We start from the raw sequence: 20,285 nt of genomic DNA, 5'->3' as shown, positions 1-20,285 counted from the left end.
TCTTTTCAAATGAGTCAGCTCTTTGCATCAGGTGGCCAAAGTATTGGAGTTTCAGCTTCAACATCAGTCTTTCCAGTGAACACCCAGGACTGATCTCCTTTAGGATATACTGGTTGGATCTCCTTGCAGTCCAAGGGACTCTCCAGAGTCCAAACTCTCAAGAGTTCAAAAGCATCAATGCTTCGGCACTCAGCTTTCTTTATAGTTCAACTCTCACATCCATACATGACTACTGGAAAAACCATTGCCTTGACTAGATGGACCTTTGTTGGCAAAGTAATGTCTCTGCTTTTGAATATGCTGTCTAGGTTGGTCATAACTTTCCTTCCAAGGAGTAAGCGTCTTTTAATTTCATGGCTGCAGTCACCATGTGCAGTGATTTTGGAGCCCAGAAAAATAAAGTCAGCCACTGTTTCCCCATCTATTTACCCTGAAGTGATGGGACCAGATGTCATGATCTTAGTTTTCTGAATGTTGAGTTTTAAGCCAACGTGATCACTCTCCTCTTTCACTTTCATCAAGAGGCTTTTGAGTTCCTCTTCACTTTCTGCCATAAGGGTGGTGTCATCTGCATATCTGAAGTTATTGATATTTCTCCCGGCAATCTTGATTCCAGCTTGTGCTTCATCCAGCCCAGTGTTTCTCATGATGTACTCTGCATATAAGTTAAATAAGCAGGGTGACAATATACAGCCTTGACGTGCTCCTTTCCCTATTTGGAACAGTCTGTTTTTCCAAGTCCAGTTCTAACTGTTGCTTCCTGACCTGCATACAGATTTCTCAAGAAGGAGGTCAGGTGGTCTGGTATTCCCATCTCTTTCAGAATTTTCCACAGTTCATTGTGATCCACACAGTCAAAACTTTTGGCATAGTCAATAAAGCAGAAACAGATGTTTTTCTGGATCTCTCACGCTTTTTCGATGATCCAGCGGATGTTGGTAATTTGATCTCTGGTTCCTCTGCCTTTTCTAAAACCAGCTTGAACATCTGGAAGTTCACAGTTATGTACTGTTGAAGTCTGGCTTGGAGAATTTTGAGCATTACTTTACTAGCATGTGAGATGAGTGCAATTGTGTGGTAGTTTGAGCATTCTTTGGCATTGCCTTTCTTTGGGACTGGAATGCAATCCTTTTCCAGTCCTTTGCCACTGCTGAGTTTTCCAAATTTGCTAGCATAGTGAGTGCAGCACTTTCACAGCATCATCTTTTAGGATTTGAAATAGCTCAACTGGAATTTCATCACCTCCACTAGCTTTGCATTCCAGGATGTCTGGCTCTAGGTGAGTGATCACACCATTGTGATTACCTGGGTCGTGAAGATCTTTTTTGTACAGTTCTTCTGTGTATTCTTGCCACCTCTCTTAATATCTTCTGCTTCTGTTAGGTCCCTACCATTTATGTCCTTTATCGAGCCCATCTTTGCATGAAATGTTCCTTTGGTATCTCTAATTTTCTTGAAGACATCTCTAGTCTTTCCTATTTTATTGTTTTCCTCTATTTCTTTGCATTGATGATTAAGGAAGGCTTTCTTATCTCTCCTTGCTATTCTTCAGCACTCTGCATTCAAATGGGTGTATCTTTCCTTTTCTCCTTTGCTTTCTGCTTCTCTTCTTTTCACGGCTATTTGTAAGGCCTCCTCAGACAGCCATTTTGGTTTTTGCATTTCTTCTTCTTGGGGATGGTCTTGATCCCTGTCTCCTGTACAATGTCACAAACCTCCGTCCATAGTTCATCAGGCACTCTGTCTATCAGATCTAGTCTCTTACATCTCCTGCACTGGCAGGCAGGTTCTTTGCCACTAGCGCCACCTGGATGCATCCACTTAATATGTTGGCTTTTCTTCAGTAAGGACATACTATACTACCACATGATATGCTGTTGGCTGAACCTGAAAACACAGATGCACAGGATGCCCAACTTTACAGTTATACTCGGACTTTTGACTGCTGGTGTCCCCAATCTCCTTGCTGTTCAAGGGTCAACTGTAATTACCTTTCAATATATTTTTCACTGGTACATGGGCTAAAATGCCTAGTACAACTAGGAAAATCAGCAGTAGCTGAACAGATGTGTAATATATTCTTTTAACATAAAGATAGCATCTTGTAGATGCGATATATTCATTTATATGGTTATAGGCAAAACTCTTACTATTATCGAATTTTGCTGAGTTTTTTACTTTGCTTTTTTAACTCAGAAATCTTTCAAAATTGAAAGACTTTTTTTTTTTCTAACAATGCTAAAATCAAGCTTTCTTCTTTTTGTTTCATATATTTCATATATATTTTACATATTAAGATTGCCTGATTAAAAAAACCTCTATTATAGTACTGAAAATTGAGGTATAGTAATATTCTGAATTCATTTACAAAAACCATAAGATGAAAATACTTGCAACCAGAAATCACTGATGACAAGTAAGGTGGTGAGGTCTTAAAGAGGATAAATACTTCTTTTCAGTCGCAAAAGATTTAGGGCCATCATCTTGGTGCCAACACTCTACTAAGATAACAGCCAGACATGTTGGGTCCATCAGGTTTTTAGTGGCCAGCAATAGGTATTTGTTAAGAGTTGAAATCCTGTTCACAGTGCTAAGAACTATGAAAGCAGGAGACTGGAATAATTATGGATACTTCACACCAAAAAACAGAAACACTGATGTGAAAAGACACATGCACCTCAAAGTCCTCAGCCGCACTATTTACAACATCAAGACGTGGAAGCAACCCAAGTGCCCGTCAACAAAAGATGTGGTACATACACATGATGAAATAATGCTCAGTGATAAAAAATGAAATACTGCCATTTGCATCAATGTGGACTGGCCTATAGAATATGATGCCTAGTCTATGCAGAATCTAAAAAACAATACAAATTAATCTATTTACAAAACAAAAACAGACCCACAGACACAGAAAATAAACTTATAGTTACCAAAAGGGAGAGAGAAGGAGGAGAGAAAAATAGAAGTACGGGATTAACTGATACAAACTACTAAATATAAAATAGATAAGCAAAAAGGATTTGCTGTATAACACAGGGAATTACACCTGATATCTTATAACAACCTATAATGGAATATAATCTTTACAAAAAACCTGAATCACTATGTGACACACCAGAAACTAATGAAATACTATAAATCAACTATACTTCAATAAAACAAACATACACTCAGAAAATAACAAGCATGGAGGATGTGGAGAAAATTGGAACCCTTGTGCACTGCTGGTGGGACTGTAAAATGATGCAGCTGCTATAGAAAACAGTATGGTAATCCCCCCCAAAATCAAGCATAGAATTAACACATGATCCAGCAATCACCCTTCCAGTTATATGCCCAAAAGAACTAAAAGCAGAAACTTGACACATTTTTGTATATCCAGGTTCACAGCAGCATTATTCACAAGAGTCCACTGATGGATTAATGGATAAACAACATGCAGCTATACATACAATGAAATATTATTCAGACTTCAGACACATGCTACAACAGAGATAAATCTTGAAGATGTTACGACATTATGCCAAGTGAAGTGAGCCAGTCACTTTACTTATATTATTTGTAACAAAAGGACAAATAATGCATGATTCCACTTACATGGAACACAGAATACCCTTACATAGAGTACAGAAAAACTCAAAGACATAGAAAACAGAATGGCAACTGCCAGGGGCTAGGGATGGGGGAATGGGAGTGTTACCAATATAAGTGGATTTTTAAAGGTTGATTTTATAAATGGTAGGATCTGACAAATACTTCATTCATTCCTCTTCTTCCAGAACTACCCACAAGTTGAATGGCTCTAAAGCTCTTCTCTGTTACAAGACCCCTTGTCAACTGCCCCACTATCATAACATAAGGGGTGTGGGAGGAAGTTCGAGGGAACAGAGCCAGGATAACTCACTCAAGTTACTAGGTGAGTTACACACAGGGCAGAGAAAAAGACTGTAGCTCTAAAATGGTTTCTCGTTTTGTTGTTTTTTTTCCTGGAGAACATAAATACATAAAATAGTCATTTTAAGCTTTTGAGTCTATGGTTTTTTATTTCCACAACAAATTTCACTAACTATCATTCTAGCCTACATATGCCTAATTTTGAAAACATTTTCTATCCACAAATCACTGGCAGTGTTGTCTTCAGACATTCCATCTCACCTGTCTCCTCAGATGATTAATTCTGGCCTCATGTCTTCTGGCCTCTCTGGGCCATTTACTGACTCTTCCAGGTGGGAAGATCCCCTGGAGAAGGCAATGGCAGCCCACTCCAGTACTCTTGCCTGGAAAATCCCATGGACTGAGGAGCCCGGTAGGCTGCAGTCCATGGGGTCGCAGAGTCAGACACGACTGAGCGACGTCAGTTTCAAGTTTCCAGCGTTTCAGCTGCTGCTTCCCTGCCTCCAGTGCTGGTTCTACATCTTACCGCAGAAGAGGCAGCACCACTGTGGTAACTAGTCTTCTGCACTTTCTTTCTTCAGACCTAACTGGGGAACACACGCAATCCCATGGGTTCATCTATCATTTCCTCTTTGATGACATGAACCATCCTTTTCTGAGCTAATCTCATAATTAGTAGTAGTATAACCACTCCATAATTTCAGCTCTTTATCTGCCATCTCTCAAAACTGTGTCAATGACTGTTCCCACATTAATTCCCACGAAACATAGGAGTCATTTGTTCATTTTCTTCCTGAAAAACATAGAATGATTCCTACACAATACTGAAATCAGACTTTTAGTTCCTCCCACAAACCAGATCAATCACATTAACCCCAAAGCTTTTCTCCTTCTTTGATTTCCATAGTATCTATTATATGTTAGACTCTCCTCAACAGTCACCACCAGAAGAAACTCTGGCAGGGCACTGTACATTCTGTTGCAAGGCTAAGAGTTTACATATACAAGTATTTTCCGCCTATCAAGATAGCAACTTTCCTAAAAGGGAAACTGTATCTTAAGTCTCTTTTATGTTCTACAAATGTTATTTGGCATAGATTTAGAAATTTTTATAAAGAATCATTTAAACTAACCAGAACTAAAACAGGTATGAAAGGAAGGAAAAAGAAGGAAAACTCAATTGAAAAGGCAGAAAAGTAGATCAAGAAGTCAATGCTGAGGCAACTTGGGGCCCTGGCCAGCTACAAAAATTGAAAAAGCTACTTAATAACAACTGTTAAAAGTACTATTTATTTAATATTTGCTAGGCTTAATTTCTCATCTTTTCTTACCTAATGGTAAGATAGTATTTAAAACACATGTATACCTGTGGTGGATTCATTTTGATATTTGGCAAAACTAATACAGTTATGTAAAGTTAAAAAAAAAAAAAAAAAAAAAAAAAAAAACTTCAGGAGTCCTTATAACCCAAATTCTTGCCTGAGAAAACTGGATATTACATAATATTACAAAGTTAAAATTTCATCTGAGATGGATTTCATTGTTAATTAGGGGTAATTTATTTTTTAAAATTATATATATTTTATTTTTGTAATATATGGATATGTATATACATGGATGGTTTATAGTTCACTAAAACAAGTCACATTATTCACACTGGGCATGTTTATAGGGAAATGCAATATTTAAAGAAAAAATTTATATCTGAGTGAGAACAAAAATGTTTTTATAACAAATAAAAAAATTAATTTTTACTGTAACATTATAGTATCTTTGAGTAAATATGTTTACCTTATAGAAAAAATTGCTATAATCCTTAATATATGGTAGGTTGCTTACTGGCAGGAATTTATAAAACAATGCTTAAACTGATTCATTAAAACTGAACAAAATGGTTGATTTAAAAAAACCTAAAAACAGTTAAGACTAAAACAATGCTGACAAAGAAAATCAGAAGATGGGAAATACCAGGTTAGATCTTGCAGTGTAGTATACTTCTTCTGAACTGTCCAAAAAACCATCACTGTCGGGCTGTTCAGCAGAGACCAAAAAACCCAAGTTATTTACACTCAGACTAAAAGCCACAAATTCACAAAGGGAGACTTTCACAAGGGAAGTCAGTCAGTCCTGCTAACATCATTTTATTAAGGTAAATGCAAAGTCAAATCCAATTAAGCAGCTTCTAAAAAAGCAGCGGTGCAACAACTTTGCTATATAATACAGTTACTAAATTAGTACAGAACTTAAATGCATGCAATGCTAACTTAAAAAGAGAAGCAGAAAATAACAACTGGCATTTATAAACATCAAGATTTACCTTCTCCATCCTCTCCATAAAGGTCAGGCTGAAGTACTATAACATGATCATGTTAAGAATTTTTCTTTTAACATTCTTAACATGTTAAGAATTTTTCTTCCATGCTGGTATACTGAGAGCAACTCTTTAGATTAAAAGCTAAAGACTCTCTTTGTATGCCATTAGTCAGGTGGATTAAAATAAGCATTAAATTTAAGAAGAAAGTTCCCACTTCAGTTCTGAGTGTTCATTAAGTTACTTTCTTCTCATTATTAAGCAAGAAAGGGAAAAAAAAATGAAACATACAATCTGGAACTTTGGTTAAGTAATTTCATTAAGATTGATTTTGTTTTTTAAGTCTCATTTTTTATTCCTCTGTAGACTATTAACATCTCAAATGTTTGCACAGCATTTTGCTTCCGAGATTGCACTTAATATTTTATCATATATTTGGAAAGCAGTATATAAAAAATTAACAAAAAAGAATCATGAAAAGAACATTTTAGCAATCTTTAAATAAATGATAAACTTAATCTGCTATGTACACCTAGTCTCTCCTGAATTTCAGTTACTCCAAGGAGACTGGATTCTGCCTTGATGTTTAGAAAAGTGGCTGACACTCTTAAAAAGTTGCCCATAAACTTAATGAGAAGACGTATTAATACTATCACTGGTCCAAAATTCTAGTTTAAGACTGTGGCATTTATCCTAATAAATATATCTGCAAAAAGCCCCTCAAAAATTGCAAAGCAAAAATGAAAAAAGAAAAAAAAAATCATTAAAGACATTTAAACAGAGAATGGTACAAACTAAGTTTCTCCTAAAGTAATTTTGAAAATATTTAATCTCAGCAACACAGATTTATTTATTTTGAATTTTAGAATTACTTACCTTTTTATTTCCCCAAAGGCTTAGAAAATTTTACTAACTAGCTTTTGTAGTCAGTGCCAACAAATCAGAAAGACTAATTAAAACATTTATTTTCAGTGTTAAGATTCCAAGATTACACTACTTACAAGTTCATGATGTGGTTCTGTCTCCTTCCTTAAGGGTGGATCAAATTTTACTTGGCCAACTAAAAAAGATAAAAAGTAAAGCTGTGATCTGTTTCAACATTCTTAACAATAATTTAAAAAGTTACTCCATAGCAAAACACATTTAATCCCATCATCTCTTATAGACTGATTAACACCCAAAGATTTAAATAAACAATCTGTTAGCTGGAAGAAACCTAAGAAAGTCTAAGCTGTTAAAGCTTAATCTAATAACCCAAAGATGATTAGCAAAATTATGTCAGGATCTAACTTGCTACTTCATTGTGACCCAGCATTAAATACAGACAATCTTAACTTAGGACTTTATAGACAGACAGCAATTCAGGCAGAGTATTTCTGAAAGCCAGCCTGCAAGGTGGTCTCTGATAAGTCCTGCCTCCTGACCTTCATAAACTTATGTAGTCCCTTCCTACATCCTGGGGTGGCCTATGTGATAAGAAGATGGCACAGTGGTAGCATACAGCTTCTGAGATAAGGCTTCTGTTCTGGGTGCTCTCTCTACTGGATCACTTGGCTCTGGAGGAAGTCATGTTGAGCAGCACTATGGACAGGCTACACTGCAAGGAACTGAAGTCCTGGGCTAACAATATGTGAGTAACCCTGGAAGCAAATGTTCCACCCTGGTCAAGCCTTTGGGAAACTGCAGCCCCTGATACTCTGATTGTAGCTTCAAGACAGACCCTGAGCAAGAACCACCCAGCCAAGCTGTCCTGGATCCCTGAATATGTATGAGATAATAAATGTTTATTGCTTTAAGTTGCTACATTTTAGGGGTAATTTGTTAAACAACGATAAATAACTAGCACACCTCTACAGCGAAAGTACAACCGAAATATTAGAGCCAACATGAACTGACTATACTACATTCACCTTTCCCCCTGCTCTTCTAATTTAATGAATGACTCACTACCTTTATCTTTAATTTCTGTATCTCATTGTCATTATCTGCTTTTATAACCTGGTACAGCATTCAAGACCACCGAGATAAAAGCAGGGGCACAAATATAAAACATGAAAAAGAAGCAAAACAGAGAGTCACAGATATTACAGCTCAACTAGTAAGAGCCTGAGTTTCAGCCAAAACAACAATTCTCAATCAAGGCAGGGGAACGAGTGAGATTTCAAAGCACACTTATTTTGTAACTGTTTTGATTTTAGCTTAGTATGTATGATTACTGTGAATGTTAATAACAATGAAAGGAGATCATGAGATTTGAATATTTAGCAATAGGAAGCACAAGTAAAGAAAGTTGAGAAATGGCCCTACAAAATACACAGTTGTAATGTGAAGTATGTATATGCTTTATAGCTGTTATGAACTAGATATCTAATTCTGGCTCTTGGAGATAAGCAGGCTCTTCAATAATGGGTTCCTCATGCCTGTTCACATATGATCACAAATCAAAGATTACAAAATAGTTTTTAGTAAGATATTAAAACATGTATATACATACATACACATATATATACACATACATATATATATATGTATCTCACCTTGATAGAGGCCTACTGAACAACTCTCACCTACACCTGTCGCCAAATAGCATAATAAAGTTACACGAGGACAGTTCCATGCATTATCTGCCTTGTTATTGTCACATATGAAATGCCTGCTTTCATTGGACCACATAATTACTGAGCACAGGGGCACAGTGATGCTTTCTTTTTTTTTAATTAATTAATTAATTTTAATTGGAGGCGATTTATAATATTGTGGTGGTTTTTGCCAAACATTGACATGAATCAGCCATGGGTGCACATGTGTTCCCCATCCTGAACCCCTCTCCCACCTCCCTCCCCATCCCATCCCTCAGGGTCATCCCAGTGCACCAGCCCTGAGCCTGTCTCATGTATCGAACCTGGACTGGTGATCTATTTCACATATGATAACACACGTTTCAATGCTATTCTCTCAAATCATCCCACCCTCACCTTCTCTCAGAGGGGCCAAATGTCTGTCTTTACATCTGTGTCTCTTTTGCTGTCTCGCATATAGGGTCATCGTTACCATCTTTCTAAGTTCCATATGTATGTGTTAACATACTGTATTGGTGTTTTCTTTCTGACTTACTTCACTCTGTATAATAGGCTCCAGTTTCATCCACCTCATTAGAACTGATTCAAATGCATTCTTTTTAATAGCTGAGTAATATTCCATTGTGTATATGTACCACTGCTTTCTTATCCATTCATCTGCTGATGGACATCTAGGTTGCTTCCATGTCTTGGCTATTATAAACAGTGCTGTAATGAACACTGGGGTACATGTGTCTCTTTCAATTCTGGGTTCCTCGGTGTGTATGCCCAGCAGTGGGATTGCTGGGTCATATGGCAGTTCTATTTCCAGTTTTTTAAGAAATCTCCACACTGTTCTCCAAAGTGGCTGTACTAGTTTGCATTCCCACCAACAGTGTAAGAGGGTTCCCTTTTCTCCACACCCTCTCCAGCATTTATTGCTTGTAGACCTTTGGATCGCAGCCATTCTGACTGGCGTGAAATGGTACCTCATAGTGGTTTTGATTTGCTTTTCTCTGATTATGAGTGATGTTGAGCATCTTTTCATGTGTTTGTTAGCCATCTGTATGTCTTCTTTGGAGAAATTTCTGTTCAGTTCTTTGGCCCATTTTTTGATTGGGTCGTTTTTTTTCTGGAATTGAGGTGCAGGAGCCGCTTGTATATTTTTGAGATTAATTCTTTGTCAGTTGCTTCGTTTGCTATTATTTTTTCCCATTCTGAAGGCTGTCTTTTCACCTTGCTTATAGTCTCCTTTGTTGTGCAAAAACTTTTAAGTTTAATTAGGTCCCATTTGTTTATTTTTTCTTTTATTTCCAATATTCTGGGAGGTGGGTCATAGAGGATCCTGCTGTGATGTATGTCAGAGAGTGTTTTGCCTATGTTCTCCTCTAGGAGTTTTATAGTTTCTGGTCTTACATTTATGTCTTTAATCCATTTTGAGTTTATTTTTGTGTATGGTGTTAGAAAGTGATCTAGTTTCATTCTTTTACAAGTGGTTGACCAGTTTTCCCAGCACCACTTGTTAAAGAGATTGTCTTTTCTCCATTGCATATTCTTGCCTCCTTTGTCAAAGATAAGGTGCATGGATTTAAGTGATGCTGTCTTAAGACTAACTTTCATAACAAGGACAGAATCCCAACTGTCACAGGTATTCACCACCCTTATACTCTGTGGGAATGCATTCCTAGAAAGAGTCACAAAGTCCCTCTGGAGATTCACTCTTCACGCCTTACATTGGTATCACTCTTCTGTTCTATGCAACTTCCCTAAAGTTATGACAGTTTCTGCTGCAGGACCTTCCAGCTTCTGTTCAAATAACTGCTGGACAATCACCCCGGGCTGCAGTGCTATTTATGATGTTCTTAATAATGTTGAAGATTTCTACTTATCTGTAACCATCTATTGGTCTTGATCTCTGTTTCTGCTACTATCTCCTTGAACATATGTCAAGTTACAAACCATAAATTTATGTTTTACTATCCAGATGAAAGGGCTTCCCTGGTGGCTCAGTGGTAAAGAATCTGCGTGCAACACAGGGGATCCGGGTTCAATCCCTGCGTTGAGAAGGTCCCCTGGAAGAGAGCATGGCAATCCACTCTAGTACTCTTGCTTAGAGAATTCCATGGACAGAGGAGCCTGGTGGACTGCAATCCATAGGGTCATACAGAATCGGACACAACTGAACTGACTAAGCAGCAGCATCCAGATGAAAACTCCCTCTTAGTTCTCTGAAACAGCTCTGACATGATCACTTGCTGACCCATCACTACTATTAGGGTCAAAACTGATCCTACCATGGCAGACAAGAAGAGCCCCAGAATTACTTCCTCTCAAAGCAAGTCTTTGCTTACCATATTCAACTGAAGGCAAAAAGGTCTTTCTAAAAGGGAAAGAGTAATAACTTTTCTGCAAGTGAGTCAGTTTTTACATATATTGCCTTAACATCATTTAGCTTAATAAACAGAAAACCTCAGTTACATGAAGAGACATCATGTAATTGTAAACAGAAAACATTATTAAAGGAACAAAGATATACGACTACTAAAATAAGTTATTTTTCAAAGCCTGTCTCTATCGTCAATAGCACGACTGCCTATACTTTATAACATCTCATATAAAATCATAAAACATCCTAAGAAAGCATATACTAGAACATTGTACAAGATTTTAAAGGCTCAAATATCAAACCCACAAGTTGTAAGAAGTGGTGATTTTAATCCCATTGCTACCTCAACATACTAGAGGGACATGACACTTTTCTTACTGGTAAATGGTGAGAAAATGTCCATCACGTATCACCTGCTCCCACCAAAAATGGGGCATATCAGTATCTCAGAAAAACTAGGGTAACAGTATTAAGCTAAATAGAATATATGTGCATATGTAGTTAGGAGCTGATAATCACTGATACAAGCTACTAAAGAAGGACCTAGAGGTAACTGCACTTTGCAATAAAGGGCCTGACAATACAACTTAAAAATATAACTGGATAACATAATAGAAAGTACTTCAGATTTTCAATAGTACTGAACACATAAGGTTTTCTGAATCAACTACAAAGGCATCTCTAATCACCTTTTGTATTATTAAAGAAATGACAAAGACATATTGTAACTACTTTCACATATTAAAAAATAATGGAGGACTTCTCTGGTGGCCCAATAGTTAAGAATCCACCTGTCATACAGAGGATATGGGTTCGGTCCCTGGCCTGGAAAGATTCCACATGCCACCAAGCAACTAGGTCCTTGCACCACAACTACTGAGCCGGCATACTCTGGAACCCGTGCTCTGCAACAAGAGGAGTCACTGCAATGAGATGCCCACGTACTACAACTGGAGGAGCCCCCACTTGCCACCAACTAGAGAAACCCCACATGCAGCAACGAAGACCCAGCACAGTCAAAAATAAAATAAACGCATTTTTTAGAGTTTAAAAAATAATGGGGGACTTTCCTAGTGGTTCAGTGGTTTAGAATCCACTTTGCAATGAAGGGGACGTGGATTCCATCCCTGGTCCAGGAATATCCCACATGCCGCGGGTCAACTAAGCCCGTGTGACACAACAAAGACCCAGCAGAGCCAAAGTAAAATAGTAATAATAAATAAAATAAATAAAAATAACAGGTTTTTTTTTTTTTAATGGGGAATGCTTGCATGCTAAAGTTGTCATTTTTAGAAAAACACTTTTGAGGAGAAATTAGCAAATTTAAACCACGTGGCTTCAGTGGGAGCTATAAAGGTAATTTAACATGGTCACAAAACTAACTATAGGCAAAGTATTAATCCCAGTCCTGGGCTTTTTGCCAAGTAGATTGTGCTTATCTTTCAAGAATTTCCATCTTATATGAGCATTTCTAGGTAGCACCAGCACCAAAATCTGCCAAGAACTTAATACACAGTGTAAGGTGCAGCCACCATTCCAAAGGAAGGTTCACAAAGGACTTCCAGGGTGAAGGTCACACACGTGTGCCGAGGTGTTTCTGTGGAGCCAAAGACCTCTGGCCTGGAGGCTGAGAGATCTCGGGCTTGTTATTAATCAGTTGTACGACTCCACCCGACAGGTAGATCTATTCATCTTTGCATTTCTTTTTTATTTTCTATTAAATGGTGATAGTGTCTGTCCCTACTTGCCTTACTTAGCTTTTAAGTTTGCAGCCCTCTCCTCTTCTGGACCATCAGCTTCTTTGTAACCTGGGAGCTTGTCAGAAGCAGAGAACCTCAGATTTCACCTCAGAACTACTGAATCAGAAAGGGCATTTTTGCAAGCTCTCTAGGCAAGTGCTACCAACAAGGAAGTTTAGGGAGTGCTGCCTTGATTCCTTCTATCCTGCCTACTCTAGGAATTTTATTCCTCTTCCCAAACAATAACACATAAATACACATCCCCAGCCACCACCAGAAAGCTCCCAGGAGCAAGAAAACAAAATTCTTACTGTCTTAATTAAATTCTACCTTTCAAAACATCGAAAACATAAAAACTATTTGGAAGAAAATGGAGCAAAAATAATGGCAACTAAATTACAACTTGAAATCTTATTTTTCATTGTTAAATTACAAACTCTATACAATATATACTTACAGTTTATCTCCGAGCGTGTTTTTTCCTCTCTCACATTTCTACTTGTTGAATGAATCCTATGTGGGACAGCAACAAGAGGCTAGGAAAGAACAAAGTCAAGGACAAGTGACTGTCTTGTCCACAAATTACCTACATATGAAAGAAAGCTCTCACTTTACATAAAAATGGGAACAAAATACAACTTTATTATTAGTATTTTTAAATGGCAACCACAAACTGAAAACTCTTTTCTCTTCAAATTGGGAGCTAAAGATTAGGGATAAACATTATCCACAGCAGGTTCCCAGTGAGTTTTCTTATGAAAGTGTTAGTTGCTCAGTTGTGTGCAACTCTTTGAGGTCCCATGGACTGTAGCCTGCCAGGCTCCTCTGTCCATGGGATTCTACAGGCAAGAATACTGGAGTGGATAGCCGTCTCTTTCCCAGGTGATCTTCCCGACACAGGGATTGAACTCAGGTCTCAGGCATTGCAGGCATATTCTTGTAAGTGAATATAGGAGTGTTCTTATGAGTTGAACATAAATAAATATTCAAAAATGAATATTTTGACAATACAATGGGTGTTCAAAGGCTGCAGCAAGCTTTCCCTGTTTCAGAGGAAAAAACTGTAATTAAAAAAAAATCTGCCTCAACTTCTTATATCAAGGATAAAATAAATGAAATAATGCTAAAGGCATTAATGATTTATGGTCTTCTTACCTAGTAAACACAACATTTCCCCCACCTTAATGTTTTTTCTTATAGAAGCAGCACTTTATTTTCTTTCCTTTTACTTTATTAAAATCTCTCTATGTGAACTGCCACATTCAGAGAGCGGTATCCTGGCGGGAGGGGAAGTGGGGGTGAGTTCTTCTTACTGTTAATACTAACACATGGACATTCTCCAATCTTTATGGAGTAAAAATGGCTCTATCTGAAAAGCTTCTGCAACTTCATTCTATATACTCTATGCCAGCATCTATTTCACGTACCAAATAGGTTTTTCTCCCTGTGTGTGAAACATTATCTTTGAAGTTATTAGCTGTGAAGAAGATATACTCATATATCTATCTTTTTGGAAAATGTAATTTGTAAACACTTGAGCTCCAATTATTAAGACTCTATAAGGTAAATCAAGAACAGGACCCAGGTTAACTATTCTCAGTGTAGACATCTCTCAGGAAATAAAGATATATGAATCTGAGAGACCCAAATATTAAAACACCAGTGGGTAATAAAACAGAAGCAAAATAACTTTATAAAGTAAGTATTTAAACTTCAAACATACACAGTGAGTTGTAGTTTACAAAGTGCTTTCATATACCTTAGCCCATTCTGTTCTCAAACTTGTGAAACAAATCTTTATCTTCATTTTATAGATGAGGACATTCAGCTAGTTAGCTGCAGAATGAGAAAAAACCCTGGACTTTTGAAAACAATATTTGGAACAAAAACAAGCAAAAATAGGTATCACGTTAGATTAGTAACACATATTGCTGTTATCAGTGAACATGGATGAAATCTGCCCTTTCTATGAGAATTGTTTTACTTTCCCAGCTTCAAAGGTATAAAGTTATTAAATCTTACAATGTTGTGCCTAGTAAATGGGTTAACATATAGAAGAAAATACTATCAAGTAAAAACCAGAATCACAATTACTTCAATGTGCAGTACTTCTAAAACAAATTACACGGGAACCGTACAGGAAAAGTGGACTTTCTTCCATTGTGAATAATGTATAATAAAGAAAAACTAAAGACTGAAGTAGAACTAGTACACGTGCTAAATATTTTCAAGAGAATTCAGTTTCCACAATATATATATAGTATCAGCAACTGCTGAAATACTAAGCACATTCAAATACTTAGCAATTACAAATCATTTGCATATAATAAGACTGTTGGATATTACCTTTTATGCATAACATACACTGTAGTATATATGTATAAATTATTATAAATTTCTCTGGGGAAAGTATGATCAAAAAGAAAAATAAAAAGATCTTAAACTGTGGTCAAAAGAAAAGCTACCCCCATCCTTAACCTATAATTTTAATACCAGTAACACAGTCTTGATAAGGAGAAATTTCTTTCTCTGCCATATGAGAAAATCTCAGAGGAGTCTTTATTCTACAGCTTGCTTCTACATTTGGTTTATTATTTCTCCACTTTAAACACATTTTAAAGGACTTTATAATCCAGCACAAATAAACAGGATGAAGTGAGGGACAACAGCGCAGCATCTACTGCACAGCATCTAATGCACTGAAGGAGTACAGGCAGTCCATGTGCTGAATCTTGATACACATGAATTTCAGTTACTATCATATAGTTAAATTATACTAGTCCTCTATAACATGATTCAAATTTTAGTCACCAATATATTAATTGTATATTATGAATTATTAATTATATGTTATTCAGTATATTAGTATCTTATCAACATTCAGTATATTGATTGTAATTGCATAAGACAGAAACTTCACTGTGAGCTCTTCAGTCCACAGATGACTATAGATTTATGTGTGTGTTAGTCACAGTCGTGTCCAGCTCTTTGTGACCCCATGGACTGTAGCCCACCAGGGTCCTCTATACATGGGATTCTCCACGCAAGAATACTCGAGTGGGTTGTCATTTCCTTCTCTAGGGGATCGCTCTTCCTGACCCAGAGATTGAACCTGGGCCTCCCGCACTGCAAGCAGACTATTTACTGACTGAGCCACCAGGCAAGACGACTTATAGTCTACTTATAATAACATATGTACATCATGATCAGTGGCTACTCACATCACTACTTTCAAAGTACATCTGTGACTGATGCCTGAGCATCTGTTATTCAATTCATGCACAGGCAGCAAAGTGCGTAGCTGTGTTGTTTCCCTGTCTCCCAGGGATAATATACTCATGTGACATTTTTACAAAAACTTGTTAACTGAAAGAAGGAATTAGCCAACAAAGATAAAACTGCTGCAAAGAAATAGAAAGTGATCACTCTGGATTAATGCTGGAAATGAATTAGAAGATAAAACAGACGACAGTGAGAATGCTGACATTGCTGCTGTTCAAGAGACTGCAGACATACAGCCATGGTAACTTAGTGAGGATGAAGCTGATGCAAGTGAAGAAAGAAGTTCTGATAAAAAGGATGAAGATGCCCTAGAAGAAGGGGCACCAGCAAAAAACTTCACATCACAGGAATATGGAGATTATTTCATACATTCATAGTTCAAAGGATAAAATGCTAGAGGTGCTCTGAATGTAGGAAAATGACATTCACCAAAGCATAAAAATAACCTGCTCTGTGTCATGAAGTTAAATGACAAGAAGAAGGCAGACACTGTGCAATCTACTTAATAAATAGACTACTTGATAGTGAAATGATCCACCGAAGTAGTTTTTTATTTAAACAAAGAAAAGAAACAATTCTCTTAGGTTATAATATATCACAGTGTACTAAATATTAGTTGTACTATTTTTCACTTCTCCATACATTTAAAATGGACAATAAGAGAGATTTTAATTTTCTGACAAAAATTTTTTAAGATCACAAAACAATTATAATTTTCCTTATGGACAATTTAGATTGCTTTGCAGGATTTCAGCTCACTTGATCATTTTTACAGTCCTTTACTACCATCCAAATCAAGGCAACACCTATATATTAAATTAAAGAAGAATTTATAAAGCAAAACAACAAAACCCAATTTCTCCCTAGTATAAAGTCAATAATATTTAATAATTTTTAAGTTTTTTAAATTTCCAAATGCCTTTCCAGACCTTTAAACAAAAGGACAGTGGCTTATTTACAGTTGTATAAATATAAGTTAGAACAGTGGTGAATTGATAGAAAGGTTCTCTGACCTAAGATAAGCTGAGACCATCTTTCTGACCACCAAGAGCCATAGTTCTTCAGTATCATCACTGAAATTTACACCATTTAAAATACCTTCTAAAAGCCAATCAAGTTCAAGACTATCTACCTCAGCTACATACTCAGTAACAGAATTCTGACAGGTAACATATATGAGTTGATCTTTGGTGTCACAATTATTAGCTGAGTTAGGAATGCTAAATATGCAAACCAAAGTGAAAGCTTCCTTTTATATCTATTCTCCCATCACACTAGGGTTAATTAATTCTCTAATTACACTGGATAAACATAGCAGACAATTAGGGTATTAGTCACCAACAAAGTCAATCCTATACTTTCCACTAACCACTAATAACTCATCAAGTACTGTACATGGATTCTTACTACACTTGATCTTAGCCAAAAGGCCGAGAAGCGATTGTACATGGATTCTTTTGGAGAAGAAAACAGAACAGAAATTTTGTGTATATTCTAACATCTTGTATAGGTGGTTCCCATTTGCGTTCTCTTTTACAATGGGTTATTTATTTGGCAACTTCATCTAAAATGACTACTTTAAAATAACTAGAGTAATTTCAAGAAGTGGATTAGATGATTCTGCCTTTACTATTGGACTTCCCTGCCTGCAATGCACCCTTTACCTTTAATATTTTCAGAAAACAGTCTTCCAAAGAAGTCAACAGAAAAAACTCAGCTCATGACTTCTCTAGGATAGGCAACATCAAGGGGTATTTCTTCCCTCAAGAGTTTATTTAAATTAGACCCAGACCTTTAGCAAACTGATTCCAAGATGTATATACTTATATACACAAACATTACATATACCACTTGGTAAAAACGGTAAAAACAGTTCCTACCTCAGGATCATCATCATCAAAATCATGGTAAGTGGAATGATCTGGATTATTCACTTTATCCAACAGTTCGATTGCCAAAGACCGTGTCAAAGGCTGTGTGACAAATGGGTGCTATAAAAATAAAACAACATAGTACTTATTAGAAGTCTTGATTAAGCGACATCTTACCTCTTGAAAAAAAGACATTTTTCAGGGCAAAAATAATACCTGCAGTAACTTTTCAGCAGTAGGTCTTTTCTTTGGATTTTTGGTAAGTGCCATTTTCACAAAATGATGAAAACTATTTGACCTAAGAAATTTTGAAAATCAGATTTTAAAATTTCAATTCTGTATTTTGCTCATGACTGTAAAAGTAAATAGCACAAAAATACTTACCACTTCATCTTATCCTTTAGTTTAGGAGGTTGAAAATTGCTTTTTGTCATTAGAAATAATGCTCTGAAAAATCAACAATCATTACACAGCATTTTAAGACTGCATACTTTAGTATAAAACATTAATTCTACTACTACTATTCCCAAATAAGGTGAAGCAAAACTAAGAATGCTATTTGGTCACAACATGATAAATAGTACTGGGAGGGGGATGGGACCTCAATTTAAGCACAGCATTCTTCAGGTACGACGCACTGACCTCATCGGGTGTAAGTCAAACATAGGAGGCTGCAGCTCAGCAAGTTCTATGGCAGTGATCCCCACCGCCCAGAGATCACACAGCTGATTGTACCCCCCTTTCCTCTCAACAGCTGCGACTTCTGGAGCCATCCTGAAGGAAATATTTCAGAAAAGAAAAAACTGTTTACTGTATTTTAATCTTATTCCCACCAGACACACGGAACCATCACTGTGTAAGCTGAGGCCTACTTAGACCTTGACATCTGAAAAGTAAGTATGTAGTACTTAACGTGGCTCGTATTTCCCAAGATGGCGACATCTCATAAGATGAGATCGTTACATCTTGTAATACCCTCCCCATTCCAAGCCCCTACTGGTTTCTCATCTGTTACTTTGCTAAGTTAGCTATTTAGTATAAAGGTTTACAACAATTTACAAATGTAATAGAGCAACATGTACTAAATTTGTCCAAACCCCAATCTTTCTTCCTCTGTATATGCAAAACTCTATAGAGAAATAACATACTGTAATAAATAATTTATCATTTTAGCTCTTCCTTTTTATATCAATAACTGTCATCTGGTCTCTGACTCTTTTCACTTGACCAAAACTATTTACCAGGGCACCAAGAATCTTGATTTAGTACTTAACTAGTATTTACTATAAACTTAAATGGTGTGTGGAAAGTTATAAAAATGAGGGTCTGCTTTTTTTAAAGAAATGTATTTACTAAGAGGAAAGTTACCTAAATTCAGTAAATTTTTTGTTTCTTTCAACTTTATTGTAGCCTTATTCTATCTCTATAAATCTATATTTTATTAAATACTTACACTGATTTTCAAATATAAAAAATTTCAAATCCTAAGCAGTAGTTCTGAAAATAACTACATGACATAAACACTTCAACTCTTACATATCAAAAGTATGATTTAAAAAAAAAGTATGATTTAACTAGGCAGCCTTACAAGAATGTTTATTTTCCTGGTATTATTTCAGGAAAGTCAAGGAAGTCAGTCAAGTTAACAAACAAACAATAAAACTCCTTCTAATTTTTTAAACCCTTGATCTTAAGATGGTTTTTAACTTTAAAGTAGCTCTTATGACTATGCAAATTATTATAAGAAAAGTGAATTTTTAAGGGTGACGGTTTAACTTTATTGATGGCTGTGGAAATGCCCTATAGAGGATGAAGGTGCACACAGGCGGCACCTTAACGAGCTCACAGGTGATGCTCCCTCTTCCTCTACAAAAATATGAGTGGCAGATTCCACCCTGTGCACTTCTGCTCCTGCCAATTAGGCTGCATCCTTACCACAGCCAACTGAGTCATCTGTGAACCTGTTTGTTACATTTGTTGTTATGAATATGTAATTTAATTAATTATAAAAACTAATTTATTATGAAGGTAAAAAGAATAAGTTGTCATGAAAATGAAAATGTATGCTTTAGAAAAGATTCTTGAAGACAAGTTTCTAAAGATGAAAAACCAAAAAAATCTGGCAAACCAGGCTAAGAACAGGACAGCTGTGAAAGATTAGGAAGGCTACAGACTGCATGATTCCATTTGCATGACACTGGGGGAAAAGGCAAAACTATAGAGACAAAAATTAGAGCAGGT

At 36.4% G+C, this 20,285-nt stretch overlaps 1 protein-coding gene and 1 pseudogene across 5 annotated transcripts in view; both read right to left on the bottom strand.

Annotated features, from left to right (window-relative positions):
- Nucleotides 1-20,285, bottom strand: part of MAP4K3 (mitogen-activated protein kinase kinase kinase kinase 3) — a 184,826-nt gene that overhangs the window by 47,214 nt on the left and 117,327 nt on the right. For 2 of the 5 annotated variants that reach the window (XM_070379693.1, XM_070379697.1), the window contains 8 exons: nucleotides 18,687-18,818; nucleotides 18,429-18,491; nucleotides 18,261-18,342; nucleotides 18,054-18,164; nucleotides 13,349-13,427; nucleotides 8,746-8,781; nucleotides 7,210-7,268; nucleotides 5,866-5,928 (listed from right to left, as the gene is read on the bottom strand). In XM_070379693.1, coding sequence (XP_070235794.1) covers nucleotides 5,866-5,928; nucleotides 7,210-7,268; nucleotides 8,746-8,781; nucleotides 13,349-13,427; nucleotides 18,054-18,164; nucleotides 18,261-18,342; nucleotides 18,429-18,491; nucleotides 18,687-18,818 — 625 coding nt within the window. The remainder of the gene's footprint in view (nucleotides 1-5,865; nucleotides 5,929-7,209; nucleotides 7,269-8,745; nucleotides 8,782-13,348; nucleotides 13,428-18,053; nucleotides 18,165-18,260; nucleotides 18,343-18,428; nucleotides 18,492-18,686; nucleotides 18,819-20,285) is intronic. The other 3 variants (XM_070379695.1, XM_070379694.1, XM_070379696.1) reach the window with 3 other exon arrangements.
- Nucleotides 17,459-17,615, bottom strand: LOC138990072 (U2 spliceosomal RNA; annotated as a pseudogene).

The sequence above is a fragment of the Bos mutus genome, chromosome 11 (genome assembly GCF_027580195.1).
Source record: "Bos mutus isolate GX-2022 chromosome 11, NWIPB_WYAK_1.1, whole genome shotgun sequence".
NCBI lineage: Eukaryota > Metazoa > Chordata > Mammalia > Artiodactyla > Bovidae > Bos > Bos mutus.
Note: the sequence above shows the minus strand (reverse complement) of the source record. Positions and strands in the feature narration are given on the sequence as shown.